This window comes from Chinchilla lanigera, unplaced genomic scaffold (genome assembly GCF_000276665.1).
Source record: "Chinchilla lanigera isolate Chin_1 unplaced genomic scaffold, ChiLan1.0 scaffold00005, whole genome shotgun sequence".
Classification (NCBI taxonomy): Eukaryota; Metazoa; Chordata; class Mammalia; order Rodentia; family Chinchillidae; genus Chinchilla; species Chinchilla lanigera.
The window spans coordinates 7,798,532-7,818,512 of record NW_004955406.1 but is presented as its reverse complement, the minus strand read 5'-3'; the positions used below and the strand labels follow the sequence as shown (position 1 = coordinate 7,818,512).

The 19,981-nt window shown below is 40.1% G+C and overlaps 1 protein-coding gene across 6 annotated transcripts in view; it reads right to left on the bottom strand.

Annotated features, from left to right (window-relative positions):
- LOC102005994 (chromosome unknown open reading frame, human C1orf101) overlaps positions 1-19,981 on the bottom strand; it is a 144,560-nt gene that overhangs the window by 42,878 nt on the left and 81,701 nt on the right. For all 6 annotated transcript variants that reach the window (XM_013520373.1, XM_013520364.1, XM_005374775.1 and 3 more), the window contains 2 exons: positions 12,122-12,221; positions 8,166-8,252 (listed from right to left, as the gene is read on the bottom strand). In XM_013520373.1, coding sequence (XP_013375827.1) covers positions 8,166-8,252; positions 12,122-12,221 — 187 coding nt within the window. The remainder of the gene's footprint in view (positions 1-8,165; positions 8,253-12,121; positions 12,222-19,981) is intronic.

The window sequence follows — 19,981 nt, the reverse complement described above, 5'->3', positions numbered from 1 at the left end:
TGCCTCAGCCTCCCAAGTGCTGGGATTATAGGAATGCACCACCATGCCTGGCTGTTATCATATTCTAAACCAACAAAACATAATAATCCTCCAAAAATGCTAATTGAGGACAGAAACTGTTTCAACAGAGTTGAAGTATTATATCATTGAGTTTTCACCTTCCCTGAGAACTTTTATTTATCCCCATTACTGTGAGTGTGTGTTCCTGTGGGTGAGTCTCAAAATACAAACCACAGAGTACTTTTACATATCCCTTGCCCTCCTTTTAAAGTCACAGATGAAACAGGCCTATGTTTTAAAAAATCACTTTATGAAAACTAAAAGAGCAAGATAAAAAGATTGTTAAAATTTGCAGGGGACTCAGGCTACAAATATACACAGCATTGCTCCTGGATTCTTTCTATGCTTTCACATTCTACACCTTGTGAGGCAATTACTTGGGCCACGTCTGAGCTTTGGCCTATGCAGCATCCTTCACGGTTGCTACAGCTGGAGGGTGTCACTAACCCGCATGTCAGGGTGTTGGAAACCTGATTCCTGGTAGAAAGGTGTTGGAAAGCAGAGCCTTGTGGGAGCCTTTGGGTCACTGGGGCACCTGTAGTTTCGGTTGCTTTTCTCTTGTTGCTGAGACAAAATACAGGACACCCAAAATTAAGGAAGGAAAGGTTTATTTAGCTCACAGTTTATGGAGGTTTCAGTCCATAATCAGCTGGCTCCAAGGCAGGGTGGCACATGGCAGAGGGGTAACAGTTCAAGGCAGCAGAAGACAGCAAAAGCAGCAAAAGCAGCGAGAGCAAAAGTGTGTGTGTGGGAGAAGCGAGGCTATATTTCCTCCCTTATATTGTAAGCAGGCTCCTACCCGCTAGGGCTGGTGTAGCACTCACACCATCTCTCTGCTCTCCTCTTGCACAGGATGATATGTTCTCAAAATGAGGACCTTGGCTCCCTGCTGAGTTGTTTAGTTAAACTTCTAAACTTCTCAAAATGACACAGTGTATCAACTATTACACCTATTAATCCAGTGAATGGGTGTATGCCATTGCCATGGAAGGAGCCCTGTTATTCTGGGAGTGGATTCCTTCCCGAAGAGCAGGCGGCTTCTCTTGCTCACTCTCTTGCTTGCCCTTGCCCTTGCCTTCCCTCCTCGCACCCTTCTATCACAGATGATACAGCAAACAAGCCCTCTCCACGTGGGGATATCACCTGGTTGTGGGACCCCACCCTGCAGTCATAGGCCAGTAAATTTCAATGCATTATAATTTACCCAGTCTTAGGTATTCTGTGACAGTAGCACGAAATTCACTCAGAGCATGTTTTTCTCTTCCCCTACATATGTTGAAGTATTTCTCTTGTATGAGGAACTTCCCAGTCAGTAGTACCTTGGTGTCTGTCAGCTTTTGCACAGTCTCCAAAGGAGCTCTTCATGACAACTCCACGCACAAAAATTTTAATCACAGTGAAATGGCAAAAATGATAAGCTCTAGAAAGAAGCTTATCATCATTATTCTTGTTTTGTTTTTTGAAACAGGGTCTTGCTATGTAGCCCAGGCTGGCTTCGAACTTGTGGTGATCCACCTGCATCAGCCTCCCAAGTGCTGGGATTACAGGCATGTGCCACCATACTTGGTTTGTTGTTGTTGTTGTTTTTTTTAAAGAAGCTTATTATTTACTGCTGTATCTCCAGTCTGGCATACAGTGGGAGGTATATTTGTTGACTTACTGTTGAGTTTTAATTTTCAGTGTCAAACTAGTTTGCTTTTTCAATATTCAAGAGTTTCCTGTACTCTCTGTACCTGCTACCTCTTGCTCTGGACCCACACTGAATAAGCTCTGGTAATAGATCTTTTGGGTTAGTTCTATCTCTCCACTCAAAAACTTGCCGAGGGTGCTATTTGGTATGCTAGGCAATCATGCCCTAGTTTCTCTGGAGACCTTTCTACTGACCAAACCATCCAGAAGGTTTTCTCTGAAATTTTTGGAAACTTTTATTGAAGCGTGAAGTACAATTCTCGTTATGCCTGCTCTCACTGCACTGGATGTCACAAAATGTGAGGAATGGACACTTGCCCTACTTACTATTATGTCCATTCCAACAGCCAATTATTCTTCATTTCTTCAAGGGGATGAAACTCTCATGAAAGGCTGCAGCTAATTCCATACACAACTTGAATGAAATGAGAATTTTATGGATATATATGCTGCTTTTTTGGTCTGCCCAGAGTGCATTACCATTGTCAAGAGAACTCTGATTCCTTTTTGATGACATCAGAATGAGAAGGTAATTCCAGTCTACACCTTTCATTACAGAAGCAGGCAGGCACACATTCTTTCTCTCTCTACTCCAGGATATAGCTGGGGTCAGGGTGGGGCAGCTCAAATCTGAGTTCTACCAAATTTCTTTCCGAAGAATTTCAATTATTAGTGAAGAGAGGCAACAATGGGAGGAATGTTTAAAAGGAACTCATCACTGTAGCAGTGCTCTAGCCAAGTTGAAGAAGAATTGTGTGGAATAATAAAATTATAAACTAAAATGCATCTATGGCAGAAATGCAAGTTAAGTCAGTGAGTTAAGAGTAAATGTACAAGGGCCGAGGAGATAGCTCAGCAGCACAGCACCTGCCTGGCAAGAACAAGGTCCTGAGTTGATTCCCAGTACTGCCCCCCAAAAAAGTAAATGTACAGACCATCAAGAGGAGGAGGAAGAGGCTGCTTATCATTTATATTCTGATAGCTACAAGTATGAATTCAGCCAAGAGCACAGCTTGATTAAATGGTAAAGACGAGCCAGCCAATGCTCAGCTATGTGTGTACCACTGGCTGCTTGCCTTGGCTGTGGTTCCCTTCCTCATGCTAATGATAGTGTGACATGAAAGACCAAATGAAGTTAGTAATAATCAGGGGCAGAGCTCTGGGGAAAGCACGAAAGGGTGTACAATGAAGGAGGAGCTCACAAGAGGAGCAACATTGGGTTGTACATATTGGGCTAAGGAAATTTGTGAGTGAAACAGACTTGTTATACATCTTCTGGCTTCAGTTACTCATTGTAAAGGATACAAACGTTTTATGCCACCCCCACCCTATGTGGTGGCGATCCATTCATGGAAGGAAACTCCAAGGAAGCAGGCTGGGTGACTTAAGGACTTGGCTTATGCACAGGGAGGTGTAAGCTGCGGAAGCCCCGAGAACATGATGTGAATAACCTGTGCCGAGCTGAGGAGGTCTGGCGCTGTGAACTGATGGCGCTTGGCATACCTAATACCAGATGTAATCATTCAGAGAAGAATTTCTGAAGGGACACTGCACACAGGACAGCAGGTCCTTAGTTTGTGAAAAGACTAGGTTCGGGAGTAGGAACCTAGGACTAGCAGCCTCAATGTGTACAAATGAGGGTTAGTTATTCTAAGGGTTGGCTGACAGTCAAAAAAGAGTGTCAATCTGTAGTTTTGCCATAGAGAAGGCAATTGCAGGGCAACTGCCCAGACTGGCCTATGTGCAAAATGATTCCAGTCCAATATAATAGGGTTGCACCACAACAATGATGTGATCCTCACCCCTCATCTACAGCTAAGCTCCTGGTACATCTTTGTCTATAGAAGCTTGCACTTTCATCTGTCCTGGATCATGCTGTTCAGGTAGCCAAAGTCTTTCTATAGCCTTTGAATAAGTAACAGACACTGGATTTACTTGGTGGTACTATTTCCTTATTCTCCTCACATTTTAATGTTTGCAAATGCAATGCTGTTGTGTGTACAATGTTCTATCTTAACTCTGTGTATTAGGTTTGGGAGGTAATCAGGAATGCATGATGTAATTCCTCTATTTGACTGTGTAATCTCTGATTATACAACAATCTCTTCCCTAGTTCATTTTTTAATCCTTATTTATATATACTTCAGTATTTACCCTCTGGCTTGTGTTGTTTTTTTTTTAAAGGTGAATACTGCCTTCACACGGAAAATTTCCCTTTTTCCTTTACTAGCAGGTCATTTATTTTATATAAGTTAATCATTCCATAGTTATGCTTATATATGTTAATCATAAGAACCATCCCTAAACTCTTGGTTTTATTCAATTTAATGAAATATTGCTATGCGTCTTGATGAAATGCAATTATTTTAAAAGTCTACATTTAGATCTGTTGAGTGTCTGAAAACTGGCAATATGTATCAATATACTGCTACTGCAATCAGAATAGTACAAAGTAATTATATTCATAAAAATATTCTATATGTTCTTGCCATCTAAATTTATTAACTTACAGTAATGATTTGTCTATTCCTACTCAAAACAAAATGTCAACATTTAACACATCTACATACGATTATGAAACTTAGGTATGAAAAATTTGATACTTTTAATAGCTAGTCGTATTTAGACTAGCTTTTAGTAAGTTAGGGTTTTTGGTTCTTTACATAAATAGTATTATTTCATCAACAAAAAACATTTCTTCAAAGCCTTTTCCACAACCCGGAACTATGGATTCCATAATGTTATAATGTATTTAGATTATGAAGCCTCAAGATATCACAACTAGATTAGTATGATGTTCTACAACTTGGTAAAACTATGTAATATAGTGCTATAAGTAGGATTGTTTAGCTTTGAATGCATCTGTAAAGCTAAAGGCATAAATGTGAAATACTTAATACAAGCCTGAAAAGGTGAACTGTGAATCTTCATTTTAAACATTAACCTAACTTTCTATATTGGATCAATATATTATATTTAGGTGATACTGAAAATGGTAATCTACTTAATTTAAATGTTAAATTTTAAATTACAAGATTTACATAAAAACCAACATTTCATACATACACTTTTTTAAGGCATAATAAGGGTTAACTTCTAGATAATGTAATGGTTTTTCAACACCCATAATGCAAGTAATAATATAATTCAGAGATGAGAATGTTATTGCTATATGGGAATTGCATTTAAATTTAAAGACTTTTTTATTAAGCCAAAACACAGACCTAGTAAGTCTGGCCTATTCATTGAGTTGTCTTTAATATTTCTTCTAAAAAAACAGGTTATGTTTGTATCAGTGATAAAAATTTCTGTATAGAGTTTACTTCCTCAGTCTAGTTCCATTAAAAAAATGTTCTATTGTATTACGTAGTAACTCAGAATCAATTATTACTCTGAAAAGTTGCCTTACCCTAAGTTCTGGCTAGATAAAGCACTCCAAGCTTTACTCTGAATTGTTTCTATAACAATTAGATGGTACTTACCTACTACTACTGCCATTCTTCTAGTTTTTTTTGAGGAATAGAATATACTTTCACAAATTTCTATACTGCGTTTTAAGAAAAGTAAGTAGGCACCTCCATAATTATGAAATCGCTGAGTTAGTGTTTGGAATTCTCCATGTGAGCCAGTGAATGTAAAGAGATGTATATATAGTTAGCATTGTAAACAGCAGCTCAGTGAGGCCTAAAGCCTGAGTTATGGATGTAACCAATTTTGACGTCGTGTAGATAAACAAGCAGTGAAAAGTAAACCAAAGAACCATTGTACATTCTACTTTTAACTTTTTGTAAACTATGTTTTATAGATAACTTTAGTTTTACCAAAAGGCTGATATATTTCAATATTTTGAAGACATCAGTATTAACTTTCAGTTGGCAGAGGTAACTTAACCAACTACCATTATGTTTGGTACTAAGAAATATACCTTTCAATAAGATTATTGAAACACACACACAAAAAAGTCTACATCTACTATTTCTCACCTTTGTCTGCCTATCTACTACTTTAATCTCTAGGAAATTTAGAAGATAATATGCTGGGTATAAACTAATGAAAAACAAGAGGCTCATTTTTTATGTATATTAACTTAAAATAGAAAACATGTATTTTGGTAAAGGGATCTTTTAAGTCAACACTGGATTATGAAACTCCTTGTCCCACCAGGTTAGTTAATGTATGGGACCATGCGCTTAACTGAAAAAATCCATGATATTTGTTGGATATGTACAGGAACGGGACATACATCCTCACAACAAAGCACTGACAAAAAGGAGTTACTCACCTTGTATCATTACATGTATTCTTCGGTATGCAGGCATTTGGGAATGTTAATATTGTTTATAGTTTCTGGCTTTGTTATCTCCTAACACGAATGATGGTACCTACCTACTACTACGCCTCTTTTTGTGTCACATCTGATATTTCCCTGTGTATTATTGGACTCCTCTGATTATTGTCTTTTCTTCCTTCTTTTTCATTTGCAAACCATCATTTGATCAAGTCATCTAGTCTCTGAGAAAACAAATCTCCCCTAATCTTATGAATTATATTCCATTCTACCTAAGGATTTCTCAGTCTAGTATTTTCAGCTTATCCAGAGGTTTCAATCCCCCATCTTGTATTATATATATATATATATATAGCCAGTCACTTAGTCCCTGTGTTCTGCCTTTGTTTTTTTTTTTTTTGTTTTTTGGTTTTTGGTTTTTTTTTCTGGTACTGGGAATCGAACTCACAACCTTGTGCTTGCCAGGCAGGCACTGTGCCGCTGAGCTAAATCCCCAACCCCCTGCCACTGCTGCTTAATCTCCAACACTAACTTGGAAGATGCCACTTTTACAGATGAGTCTTTCAGGTTTTTTTCTTCCTTGAGAATTTACAGTGCTCAGAGCTACTTCTGAGGTCTTTTCTGCAAGCATCATTCATCCTTGCAGAATCGGGACTGCAGAGCAATCAGTGCATCTTCAAGAACTGGAAGGCCGTCTATTTCATTTTATATTTCAGCAGCAAGGCATGTATCTTCGTGATTGTCATCGTAATGCACTTTGACGCCCTTCTGTAAGAGCAACCTTACTCAGCAGGACATAACAATTCTTTGCGAGTGCCTACTTTCTCTGCTATCCACACTCAAGATTAAATTCACCCTTTTTGTGGTGGGCTTTGTTTCTCAGGTGGTAGAACAGAACACTTAGGGCCTGGAGTGTGCCCTCCAAAATCTTTCTAGATTGTAAACTATTCTTTCAGTGGATCCCCAGCAGTATTAGCATTACCTGGGAACTTGTACAAAATGCAGATGTTGGACCCCACCTCGAACTGGCTGAATCAGAAACTGTGGTGGGAAGGCCAGCAATCTGCTTTAACAAGCCCTCCAGGTGATTCTGGTGTACAGTAGAGAGGCCCATGTACTGTTTCATACTGACTGAATCAAACTCTGTGGTTGCTCTTTTCCCAGCTGGCTCACTGCTTCCTTGAAACGTGCTCTCATGTTTTCACAGAATCTAAGAACATCTAGGCGACCTTTGTAAGATCCAGGGATAGAGACAGTGTCATTTATATCCTTCCTCAACTCCACACTTGTGGGTATCCTTCAACAAAGAGTCAGGAGAGTGAGTTCAGTTTGAACTGATCCCATTGCTAGTTTAATTCCTTAATTTTAGAGCAGTAGAATACTCGTCTTCATAATAGGTGAGGAATCTAGAGTTATTTAATTCTTTCTATAAATATATGTTGAGCACCTATGGGTTAGATGCTGGGGTTGCAGCAGTGAAAAAAAATAAACAAAATTCCCTTTCCTCTTGGAGCTTATATTTTAGTTGGGGAGCCAGATAACAAATAAGATTAAAAAGCAGGCTATTTAATGTGTGAGAGGAGTACGATACTAAAGAAAATAGGGAAGGGAGGTATGTGCCCTCTTAGACAGTGGCTCTTATGGGCATCCCCAGGGAAATCTTTGTTGACTACTTGATTTTTAAGTAAAGTCTGTTCCAGCACTAAGAAAAAATAAATAAAATAAATGAAGTAAGAGAGATAGGTAGTCTTTTATAAGACTCACTTTAAACACTTTTACATGTTTATCAGAGCTTTAATAATCTTCAAACTAGGTATTTTGCAGTGAAAATTAATTTGATAGCAAGAATCCACACACAGAAATGAAGATGAACCATTTTTGGTAATTATCAATTTAAAAATAAGATTTGATTTACCAAAAGATATTTCAGTCCCAGGTGTTTCCCTCAAGCTTTTGTTAATACCAGAACGCCAAGTTCGTAATTCCACAGGGGCAGTGTGCGAGGCAATGTGGTTCTTTTTTTTTTTTTTTTCCCCCGGTACTGGGAATCGAACTCATGACCTTGCGCTTGCCAGGCAGGCACTGTGCCACTGAGCTAAATCCCCAGCCCCGGCAATGTGGTTCTTACCTCCGGCCCCCAGACATCTTCTAATGGGAGGTCCTTATGCAGCTCGATCATGGTCTTCCACGTCTGGGCTTCATTTAAACAACCGCTCTGTGAAAAGAATGCATTTATATAGCTATGGAGAAGGTTTCACATCCATGTATTTCCAAGTATTAATATATTTTGGTGTCACTGAAAATTTTATATTCTTAAAACTTGCATTATATAAATGTTTGCTGCAATACACAGGAACAATCGACTTTTGTACACTGACCTTGTATTGAGAGAACTTTTTTTTTTTTTTGTCTTTTTGAGATAGGGTCTTGCTATGCAGTTCAGGGTGGACTTGAGCTCACTCTGTAGCCCAGGCTGGTCTTGAACTCGCAATGATCCTCCTGCCTCAGCCTCCCGAGTGCTAGGATTACAGGTGTGCACCACCACACCCGACTGAGAGAACTTCTTAAACTCATTAATTTTAATTGTTTCACACGACAATTGTGTCGAACAATGTGAATATTTTCCACTCTTATACCTTTTTTATATTTATTGCTTATTCTTTGTGTTTTACAAGGATCCCCAGCAATGATGTTGGATCAAAATGGTGATAAACAGTTACCCTTGTTTCCTAATTTCAGAGGGAAGCCTTGCAAATTTTCACCACTTATGTTTGCTAAAAACTTTTTGTATCTATATTTTATTAGGCTAAAGAAGTTATTGTTTATTTATACTTTTCTATATTTTACTTAGAAATAATATGCACAGATACTAAGTTCCTGACCAAAAAACTTTCATCAATTATTATAATAATATTATGTCTGTTTTCCTTTATTTTGTTAGTATGTTGAATTATTTTTATTATGGCTGTGGATTTTTCTATTTCTAGTTATCTCAACTTTCTGTTTATGTTTTAAAGCTATATAATTATAAATTAAAAATTTGTACCCTAATTGTAATTGTTATCATATTCTTGGTGAACTGAACTTTTATCTGACAAATATTCTTTTAAAAAATCTCAGGCCAGCGGAAGGAAAAAATGGCAGAGTGGTGAGTGACAACTTAACCTCTCCAAGATTCAGAATCCAAACAGTAGAAAGCAACAATTTAGAGAAGAAAAAAAGGAGAGTAGTAGGTCCCTGGAAACAAGAGGTATCTGACAGGAAATTAACAGTAGAGGCAAACTGAAGAAACAAAACACAATGTGGGAAAGGACGAGATCATGTACACTTTCTGCCTGGCTCCAGGCACACTGCTGCGGTGCTTAAAGTTGCCATAACAATGTCTGACCTAGAACAATCCCTGGGAAGGTGAGATATACACACTAGCAAGACTATAGCAAAAAGATTTACCATAGAGTTTAAGCTGGACAGGAAAAGAGGTGGAGGAAAACAGGCTAGGTAGAGAAGGAGAGATGAGAATGGACAACATAACAAAGGCCTAGGTTATAAGAGAAAAAGTAAGGTACCGAGGAATAGTGGAAATAACAAGGAGAGAGCTAAAGGATTAGGAGTTGAGCAGGTATGTTTGAATTTAAATGCAGTTTATTAGTAGGAACTGTATTAGTCAAGGTAGTCTCTGCAGTGTTACAGTAATAAATCGCAACTCTCAGGGGATTCACACAATAAAAATTTAATTCTTGATTACACATAGTCTAATGCAAATGTTCCTGATTAGATGATTTGTATGGGTGACTGTCCTTTAAGAAATGAATTAGAGGGCTGGGGATTTAGCTCAGCAGCACAGTGCCTGCCTGGCAAGCGTGAGGTCGTGAGTTCGATTCCCGGTACCGGAAAAAAAAAAGAAAGAAATGAATTAGGAGCCCAGGATTTTTCTATCTAGAGGTTGCTTGAATTTCTTTCACTGTATCATTTTCACCAGCCTCTCATCTATTCTATCCTGAATTGTCCTGTAACACGCTGACAGGAGGAGAGATGGGAAACAGAGTCAGGAGAATTCCTTCTTAGGTTCCTCATCTGGAAATGACACATATAACTTCAGCTCACATTCTAGTCATGTGCACCAGTCGTAGGGCCCCACCGAGATGCATGTGTGTCTGGGAAGTGCTGTCCCTGTTTAGAAACCTTCCCAGCATAGCACTCTGTGATGGATCACAGAATTCAGAAGCCATCTATAATTATTTTCAAATCATGAGGAAAAATGACCAAGTTCCAGGTACAGGGGGTTAACAAGTAGGAATGGAAGAGATATCAACTAGCTAGTAGGAGCTTTAAATGAAAGTTTTATTGAAGTGTGGAGAGATACTGATCTGAAGTGGGAAAAAAACCCAAACCGACGCCATGTTGTATTCAGGCACCGCCTTAGAGTTTAAGTTTCTGTTTCCTTAAATCTGTTTCTTGTAAATGTTGTCATAGTTACTTAACCCGGGACCACCCCATGCTTTGTCATAACACTGCTTGTTCCCTATGTAAAATGTCAAACACCCCTGTTTCTTTGTCACAAGCTAAGCCCATGCTTTGTAGGAGTATTTTTTATAGCTACACCAAATCATATCAGTTCTCCTAGACCTAGAACTAGACTCGGAACTAGAACTGTGTCACTATTCTCTCCTCCTGCCCTTCAGGGTCGGTGCTTGGTCATGTACTGGGTGCCTGCCCCCGCGAGCTAATAAACTTGCTTGTCTCTGCATTGGCCTCTGCTGGTGACTCAATTAAATAAGCACGTTTGCTGCAACAGATCTACATGGTACTGCGGATTAGGGAGAACATAAACCCCACATCTCATTGTTAAACATGTGGGGTGAGCGGATGTATACCCTTGGTTTGATAGCACTGCAGGGACAGGTACGTCCTCTCAGGAAATTTATTGAAGAAGGACGTAGGGACATTTAGCTATAAAGTGTAATAGAAAGGCTTGAGGGAGAAGAGGGTCATGGGAGTCTGCAGCAAGGTAGAAGAAGGATGCAGTCGTTAGGGATACGGCTGTGAAGAGGAAGCAGATCGGAGGACTTACGCACTGTAACGGGCGCTGGACAAGTACAGAGGAGGTTCTGGGATAGATTTCTTCGGTTACATAATTGAAAGGCAACGAGTTCTTGCAGTACTCTGGGAAATGGCAAATGGAACTCAGTTCTCCTGGTTGCCATCAAAGTGAGCTGTGCCTCTTGCATAATTAACATTTCTGGTAGAGAAGAATGTCACTTTGGAAAGAGTCAGCACTGGTTTTGTTTGAACCTAAAATTCATGGAGAACCTCAGGAATCAACTCTGATAACGTCTAAAGAGGCTCCAGCACGGCGGGAGGCTGTCAAGGACAGACAGGGAGGTGATGTGTGGTGATCAGGGGGCCTTCTTCCTGTTGTGTCCTACAAAGCGAAAGGACAGAGTAAGAAGGATTCACCTAGGGGCCCTAGATGGACTGGTAATGGAGGATGGAAGAGAACTAGGAGCGTGCAGAGACATCGAAGCCAAGATCAGAAAGGTCAAAGGCTGCAGAGGTCACATAGCCTAAAAAGTGTCTATAGGGTTTAGCATAAATGCAATAAGGCAGACCCATAAATAAATATTAAGTACAGTTTTGTTTTTGTTTTTTTTTTTTGTCTTTTTTGAGACAGGGTCTCACTATGCAGTTCAGGCTGGCCTTGAGCTCACTTTGTAGCCCAGACTGGTCTCAAACTCCCAACAATCCTCCTGCCTCAGCCTCCCGAGTGCTGGGATTACAGGTGTGCGCCATCATGCCCGGTTTAAGTACAGTTTGGAGGAAAAAGAAAATGCTCACATATAATTGCATCGTCCTACTACAAACATTATTTGATTTTTTTGACTTTATGTCTTTATGTCTGTGTTATGTGACAATGCATTCATTTTTCATCAATGAATTTCAGTAGTCATGTAACTTAATATAGAAGTGATAGGTGTTTTCTATCTTCTTGGTTCTATTTTCCTTAGATACTTTATGTATAGTTTTAAAATAGAAAGCCATGCCTAATTTCACGCTAAATTCTGTTTAAATTCAAAGACACCATACCTGCTTCATGCTGTTGTTGTAACTATAATCATTCCTGCCATGGATTTCCCACAGTATGAAATTTACTGCCACATCTTCAATGTGGCCACTGTCATCAAATCTAAAGGAAAGATCAAACCCCAAAATAATAGTTTAGTATAGAATAGAAGAACTAAGAGTGATAGTGTTCGAGTTAGATGGGGTCAGGCTTGAATTCTGTTTTTATCCCTTGTTAACTTCATCACCCTGGGGAAATTACTTCAACTCTTCAAGCCTCAATTTTCTTATCTGTAAAATAACAACACCTGCTCCATAGGCCTGTTTTGGCAGATGAATAGAGTAAGGCCTAGCAATGAAGTATAAAATTGAAACCATAAGTTCTCTTCGCTTTGACAGGCCCGCACATCGGTGAAGGGAGCTGAGGGCTCCTGCCATGGTCTCCGGTTGGGAGAAAGACGGAAAAATGTGATGAATGGAGGAGGGGACAGAGAAGAGTCCCCCGGTGTCATTTAATCAGCGAATGTTCATCGGTTGCCTTTTATGCACCAGAGAGTGAACCCACAGAACTCCTGTGAGGAGAACTGAGACGCTGTAGGTATCCCAGGAGGACCAGCTGCAGATGCGGCTGAGTCAGAGGATACGCAGTACTGGTGAGAGCGGGTGGGGCTGGGGCACGGTTACTGTCTGAGAGCACGCGTGGTCGGGGGGCGGGATGTGGAGGCGGCCTCGGCTTCCCACCAACAGCAGAGGGGTCAGCAGAGCCCAGGGTGGACAGGACACCCCGCCCAATGCTGGGACCAAGTGCAGAGCTCCCCTGAGCCAGAGTATTTCCCCAGACCCAGTGAATTTTCAGCGAGACGGGGTACTTTGTATTATTTTTTTCCTGCTGTCATATAAAAATAGGAACTTGAGACCACAGCTAAGGTTCAGTTATGGATAGAGTCACACTCCGGCTTTCTGGGCCTCACGACTGTGAGAACAGCCACCTGGCTTCCCGCTCCATCAGTTATTACTTATATTTCTGAATGAAATCTCCCACTCCCACTGGGTGGAATTTCACTTAGGGCCATGGTCTCCGGCACTTGTTTCTAGGCTGCTGACTCTTGCTCCACTTTTTGATATAATTTCTCTCCTGGTAGCTTTGTGGTGATTCACAAAACATCAGAGGTCTTTGCCAGTGTCTCCTCATTCCCCGCCCAGATCTCTGCTTTACCTTGCAGTTGCTGGATCTGCTTTGCAGGCTGTGAAACCTGCTACTATACAGGCACGGTTATAGGAAGCTGTTACTGTACCATTCTTGAATATTGGGCAGAAAATACTTTAAGGGTCAAAAAGTGGTGTCTGAGGAGCTACTTTCACTTTCACGTTAATTAGTTTTGATAAATTATGAAGAGATGAATGCAGATGGTCAATACTCAAATAGGCATGACTGACTTGGAATTAGAGAACGGGTGCTTCGCCTCTTGGTGACGGACTACCACGGAGAATTCTAAAACTCTAATGAGCACATGGGACCCTCTCATCACAGAAGAATGTGTGGACACAGACATACACACACACACACACACACACACACACACACACAGTTTTGAGATTTGGGTTAGGATTAGCAAAGCTCTAATACTAGCAGCCTTGGAAGGAGCAGACTTTTGATAGCATATTTTGAAAATTATGAGATTCTTGAATTATTAAGAGTTGTTGCAAAGCCATTTTTTATCTTAAAAATTAAAAAAGACTAACAAAACGATGAAGACAAAATCACAACACAAAAACAACAAAAACGATACATGACCTCAAAACAAAATGATAGGAATTAACAATGGTTACCACATTACATACTGTTATCTTCAACGAAGTAGCTCAGCCATATGTTTTACTTAAAAAAACCACATTAATTGTACCATGTGGGCTGGAATTTTTGACTCTTGCAAGAGCAATGAACTACAGTGCCACCTATGGGCAATAAAGATACATTGCATGACACGTAATTTCTGGATTTGTAATGATTTTTTTTTTTTTTTTTTTGAGACAGGGTCTCACTATGCAGTTCAGGCTGGCCTTGAGCTCACTTTGTAGCCCAGGTTGGCCTCGCACTTGCAGTGATCCTTCTGCCTCAGTCTCCTGAGTGCTGGGATTACAGGCGTGTGCCACCACGCCCGGTTTGTAATGATCTTTGACAGTGTTTTATTTCACCAAGAATGTGCGACAGAAGCAGTCGCCTATGTAAACATTAAATAATTATTTTCATTAGAGTAGAATAGAATACTAATTAAACCTGAGAAATTCAGAAATATCAGTAGTTGGCAACTAACTTGCCAACACTTGAAAACTTCTCTGCTACTGAGGCTCTACTTTTGGAATTGAAGAGACCCTTCTGTTGATCTTCAGGTTCACTCGGCTCAACTTTTATGGACAGTGCTTTGTATTAGCCATGTCTCTTACCGCCTGTGTTTGAGCACTTTAACATCTGGGGCCTCACCGATCTTGGAGGAAGTAACTTCCCAGGGACCACTGCTTCCACTGATTTGCACAGCTTAATCAAAGTTTGCCTGATTTGCAAAGCTAATTTATTAGCACCCAAATCCACTTCTGATGAACAGCTGATTGAATTCCCTGATAGCAGCTGTGTTTTGGTTTTGTTTTGTTTTTGTTTTTCTCCGGTACCGGGAACCGAACTCACGACCTTGTGCTTGCCAGGCAGGCGCTTTGCCGCTGAGCTAAATCCCCAGCCCAGCAGCTGTGTTTTGGGACAGTGCAGTTGAACTGGACACTAAGCCTCACTGATCTGATTGTTCCTCTGGAGTTGGCCTCTAACATTTGGTTGATTATTCTAGAAGAACTGGAAGCAAAAAGGTGCTATCAAGTGATTCCCAGTAGGTGGTACACTTCTAGCAACCTATCTCCATATCAAGATTTCCTTTCTACCCACTCAGTTCTTCTTACTATTCTTTTACTGATCATTTCACTTTAAAAAGTCTTTATTGTACTCCTGAACAACATGATGATTCCAGAACAATTTAACTCTAATCATCTTGTTCCCGTTTGACGTGTTAGGTAACACTCCACTTCTGCCCTGATTTCTCATGCATCAAAGGTATTCACTACTCTTCTTGTTCCGATAGTTCATCTTTGATTACATTTTGCCATGACCTGCATGGGGAGCTGGATCCTGAGAGGGGGTGATGGGAGATTAAGAAGAACTATAGACTCATACTAAAAGGAAATCTGGGACCAGGTGGGGCCTGACCTCTCTGATGGGGAGGCAGTGACAACGTCCCAACCTCTGTGTCTTTATTTATACTGGGTAAAAAGGGGGAAGTGTACAGTGGAGTCAAAAGTGCAAGGTCTCAGTGTTTTGCTGAGAACACTGAAAGTGAAACATTTTCAAAGCTCTGTGCTGTAGTTAATAGGGGAGAACACCAAGGCCAGACACCTGCTGGACTGGCCTTACTGTAGTCCCAACAACTTGTGTACATGGCTCACCTCTGGAGCTCCGTGTTCTCAGGGCCGGCCTTGCTCTAGCCCCAAAGAGTTCGCTGACCTCCAGCTCAGCCATGGCTCAGCCACTCCTCACATTTCCCTATAATTTCTGTTCTAACTGTAGGTTCCTGTGTCTTATTCCTTCTTTTTAGGGTTTATTTTCCTTCTTATGGAATAAAAGTTCTCCAGTAATTTTTCTTAAGGGTTTTTGAAATGTAAAATCTTATTTGCATATGTATCTATTTTTCCTTCATTCTTAAATGAAATGTGTTTAGATTTTTAATGCAAGATTAACACCCCTTTCCCTCAGCTCAATAAAAATACCGTTCTATTACTTCCATTCTCTTTTTGCCAGTGAGAAATATGCCCATGGAAGGAGATTCCATTGTAGCTGTTCTGTCTTAACAGTGTATGTGATTTTCTTTGGTGTTTATGGTTTCATTTTAGGGTTGAGACTTCATATCAATCTTCAACATGATGATTTAGGTCATCAGGCCTTTAATAAATTCTAGAAAGTTTTCATATTTTATTTTATTGAATGTTGTTTTTCTGTTTTCAACACTTTTTTTTCCTAACTTTTTTTTCTGGAGGAAATTATTTGGCTTATGTTGGAATTTGTTATCTGCCTGCAATAGTTTCTTATTTTTTTATGTATCTTTACCTATTTACATTGTATTCTGGTTGATTTCCACATATCTGTCTTTCTCATTAATTATGACTTCAGCTATATCAAATCTGGCTTGTAATTATGTCTAAAATTTTGAACTTAATGACTTTTTATGTGTAGAATTTCTACTTTTAAAAAAATCCTTCCTTTCTTTTCATAGTATTTTATTATGATTTCCACATTATTTTCCTGCTATTCATTTAAACATACTCCATAGATTATTCAGGTTGTTATTTTAAATTCTTTGGTGGTGGTGATTTTTTCCAGTGGAAATCTTATACCTCTGGATTTGCTTTTCCAATTTTCTATCGGGGTCTCAAGGTTCCATGAGTACTCGACAATAAGCATCATTTTTCACATAGCCATTTCTGTTACTCTAGTGTATTCTTACTAAATATGTTAACTTTAGATCCACATCTGCATAATGTTCTGGGATAGACATTTCACATTATCATAAATTTTTTTTGCCCATAAATTCAGGCAGCTTTTCACTTTCTTTGCTATTTCTCTAGACATTGAACAGAGATTTCTAATTTCTCTTTTTTTGGACTAGGCAACTCTTCATATGTCCTGGCTGGAGTGAAGAAAGAGCCTTTTGGTTCCACAGCGCCCTTAAAACCCAGCTTCCAATGCCAAGTTCCAGTACTCCGGACCAGCACTCCCAGACTACAGTAGGCTGGCTACAGCCCATTGCTGTGTCTTTGAATTCTCCCTTGACTTCCAGCAAGTGCTTCCAGATCTCTCCTTCTTTCTTCCAAGCCTGGCTGCATATAAAACATCTTTGCTATATTTTACCCAGCATCATGTGTATGTATTGTGGTTGGGAAATGACTTAGCTCAGTTACTAATGCCATACTACTAATCAGAATGACTCATTTTTAAACTTTTTTTTCTTTTCTTCAAACTGTAAATTTGCTCCTCTATCTTTCCTTTTTAAAAAAACAAACACATAAACAAACCTCACCCCCACAAACCTCGTGATTTTGTATTTTTATTATAGATCGCTATTTCTTTCCTCTACTTTCCAACCAAGAGTTCACAGAGTATAAACTACATTTTGCTTCTACTTGCAAGCTTCTGGTCCAGTCTGCAGATCTCCTGCAATCTGGTTTCTGTTCTCGCTATTTCATAGGAACTACTTTTATAAAGATCACAAATAATATTCTAACATCGAATCCAGGGACACTTTTCAGTGCTTAATTACAAGATCTCTAAATTTGAGACTTTCATTCCTTTTTTTCTTCAAAATTCCCTTTCTCTTTGATGTTATAATTCCACATCATCTATTCTGTCCTTATATTTCTCTGGATCTTCTTTCTGGACCTTCTAGATTCACATGCCCCTGTGCACTGTCTTGGCAGGGTTACTCTTTGGCTCAGAATATTTTTTTTTTTTGCATATGATTAAGGAAGAATACATGTCACTTTTCTTGAGACAAGGTCTCACTATGTATTCCAGGCTGGCCTTGAACTCACTGTATAGCCCAAGCTGGCCCTAAACTCAGCAATCCTCCTGCCTCAGCCCCCCGAATGCTGAGGTGCACCACTGCACCTTGCTGATTTAACACTCCCTTTTATGTGGCCTACCCCTGTCTTTCTGTCATTTTGCCTTGTGTGAGATGGCTTGGCTTAAAGGGTGAGTTAGAGAATAACTGGGCATTCTTGGCTCTGCTTCTCCATCTTTATTCTTAGAGCTGGTTGCATTTAGGATAGCACGTACTTCTGTGTGCCTTCGTTTCTACATTTCACCTAGCCTCCAAGACAGACGACAGAGGACCAGCAATGCCTGAGCGTGGTGGGATAATTCTTCCTGTCCTTAGCACAGTATTACCGAAGGAGTAGCAGGACGTTCACTTTCTACATGTGCACACCATATCTGCCAATGTATTTTTGTCAGTAATGAGAGACTGTAAGCTCACATATTCTGACCCCTTTGTCATATTATTCTCTTAACTCAGGATTTAGGAAGAAGAGTGGCATCTGAAGTTCCTGGATACCCCAACAAGTCTTTCTGATCACTCACAACGGTTATTATTGTTGTTGTTGTTACAGTACTGGGGATTGAGTTGGGGACTTTGCACGGAGCTACATCCCCAGCCCTTTTTACTTTTCAATTTGAGTTAAAATGTTGATGAGTTGCTAATTGCTCAGGCCGGACTCAAACCTATAACTCTCATTCCTCAGCCTCGCAGAGAGCTGAGTTTATAGACTGCACCACCATGCCTGGCTCATATTTATTCTTGATATCCCTCAATTACTCTGGACTCCTAAACATATCTCTACTCAGGTCATTTAGCTGAACTTCAGATGCTTCAATTTAACATTCTCTGCCTTGAATATTTCCATCTGGATGCCAGAGAAACTTCTCAAATTCAAGGTGACTAAAACTCAGCCAGCCCTCTCACCCGTGTGCCACCTTGGTCTCTGCTCCATATCATACCTGACGGTATTACTATTCGTCCAGGTGGGGACAGCCATCCACCTAAACTTCAGGGAGCCATCTAGCAAATGTTCACTGATTGTTCCCTATGTGCTGGGCACTGTTCTAAGCCCTAGAGGACACAGCAGTAACTAATAGGGAAAAAATACTTTGTAGAACTTACATAATAGTAGCGGGAAAATAATAAATAAAAGTGTACTTCCTTAGGTGGCCATAAATACTGTGAGCAAAAAAGGTGATGTCAAGGAGGGTTGCAATTTTAAACACAAAAGTCAGTCTAAGGCTCACAGAGAAAGCAGCATTTGAACAGGTCTTGAGGGTAGTGAGCGGACAGCTGTGTGAACCTCTGGGGGAAGAGCAGAGTGGCCAAAGGTGCACGGCCCTGAGGTGGGGGCAGGCTTGACTTACCTGAGCAGAAAGGAGACCATGTGGCTTGGCGGATGGCAAGTGGGAGCCGGGCAACAGCAGCAGAGAATCACACAGAACCTTGTAAGTCGTTGTCAGGACTTGGCTTTTACTCAGTGATAAGGATTTTGAGTTTAGGAGTAACGTGCTATGACTTTGTTTTAAAGAATTCCCCCTTGCTACTATATATATATATAATCAAGAATAGAAGCAGGGAAACCAACAGACTACTGTGGTCATCCAGATTTGATGGCTTGACTCAGGACAGTAGCAGCTCAAATAGTGATGAATGGACTCTGTGTACATCTTCAAGATAGAACAAACAGAATATATTGATGGACTGGATGTGGCATATCAGAAAGGGAGGAGTCAGGAAAGATTCTAAGGTTTTAGACTGATCAAGCAGACACATGGAGTTATTATCAATTGAAATGGTGAAGCAGGTTTTAAGAGGAAGATCAAGAATTCAGTTTTGGCCAGTTTGATATATTTGTTCAACATTTAAGTGGAAAAACTGCATGGGTATACAACATTTCAGTGAATGAGTCTGGGTTTCAGGAGTTGTACCTATTTACATTTCCTAGACCAGGCTGCAGTTAGATAGAGGCCGTGACTTTAAATTCCAGATGGTGGAATGTGGGTGGGAGTGATGAAAGCCACTTCTAGTTCTTGCCTTTTAAAACACGCTATGTAATCCTCCAAGCACAGGCTTCTGGGTCCCAACTGTGACAGCTCTGGTAGGAAAGTAGCAGGAACTCCTGACTCACTACTCTTATACCTGCGCACCCCGAGAGATCTGCCTCATCTTCAGCCAGAGTGGCTGTCAATGGCTGGAAACCTTGAGCAAAGTTTTGGTGTTTTAGACACAGAAGCTTTACTTCCAGTGATTT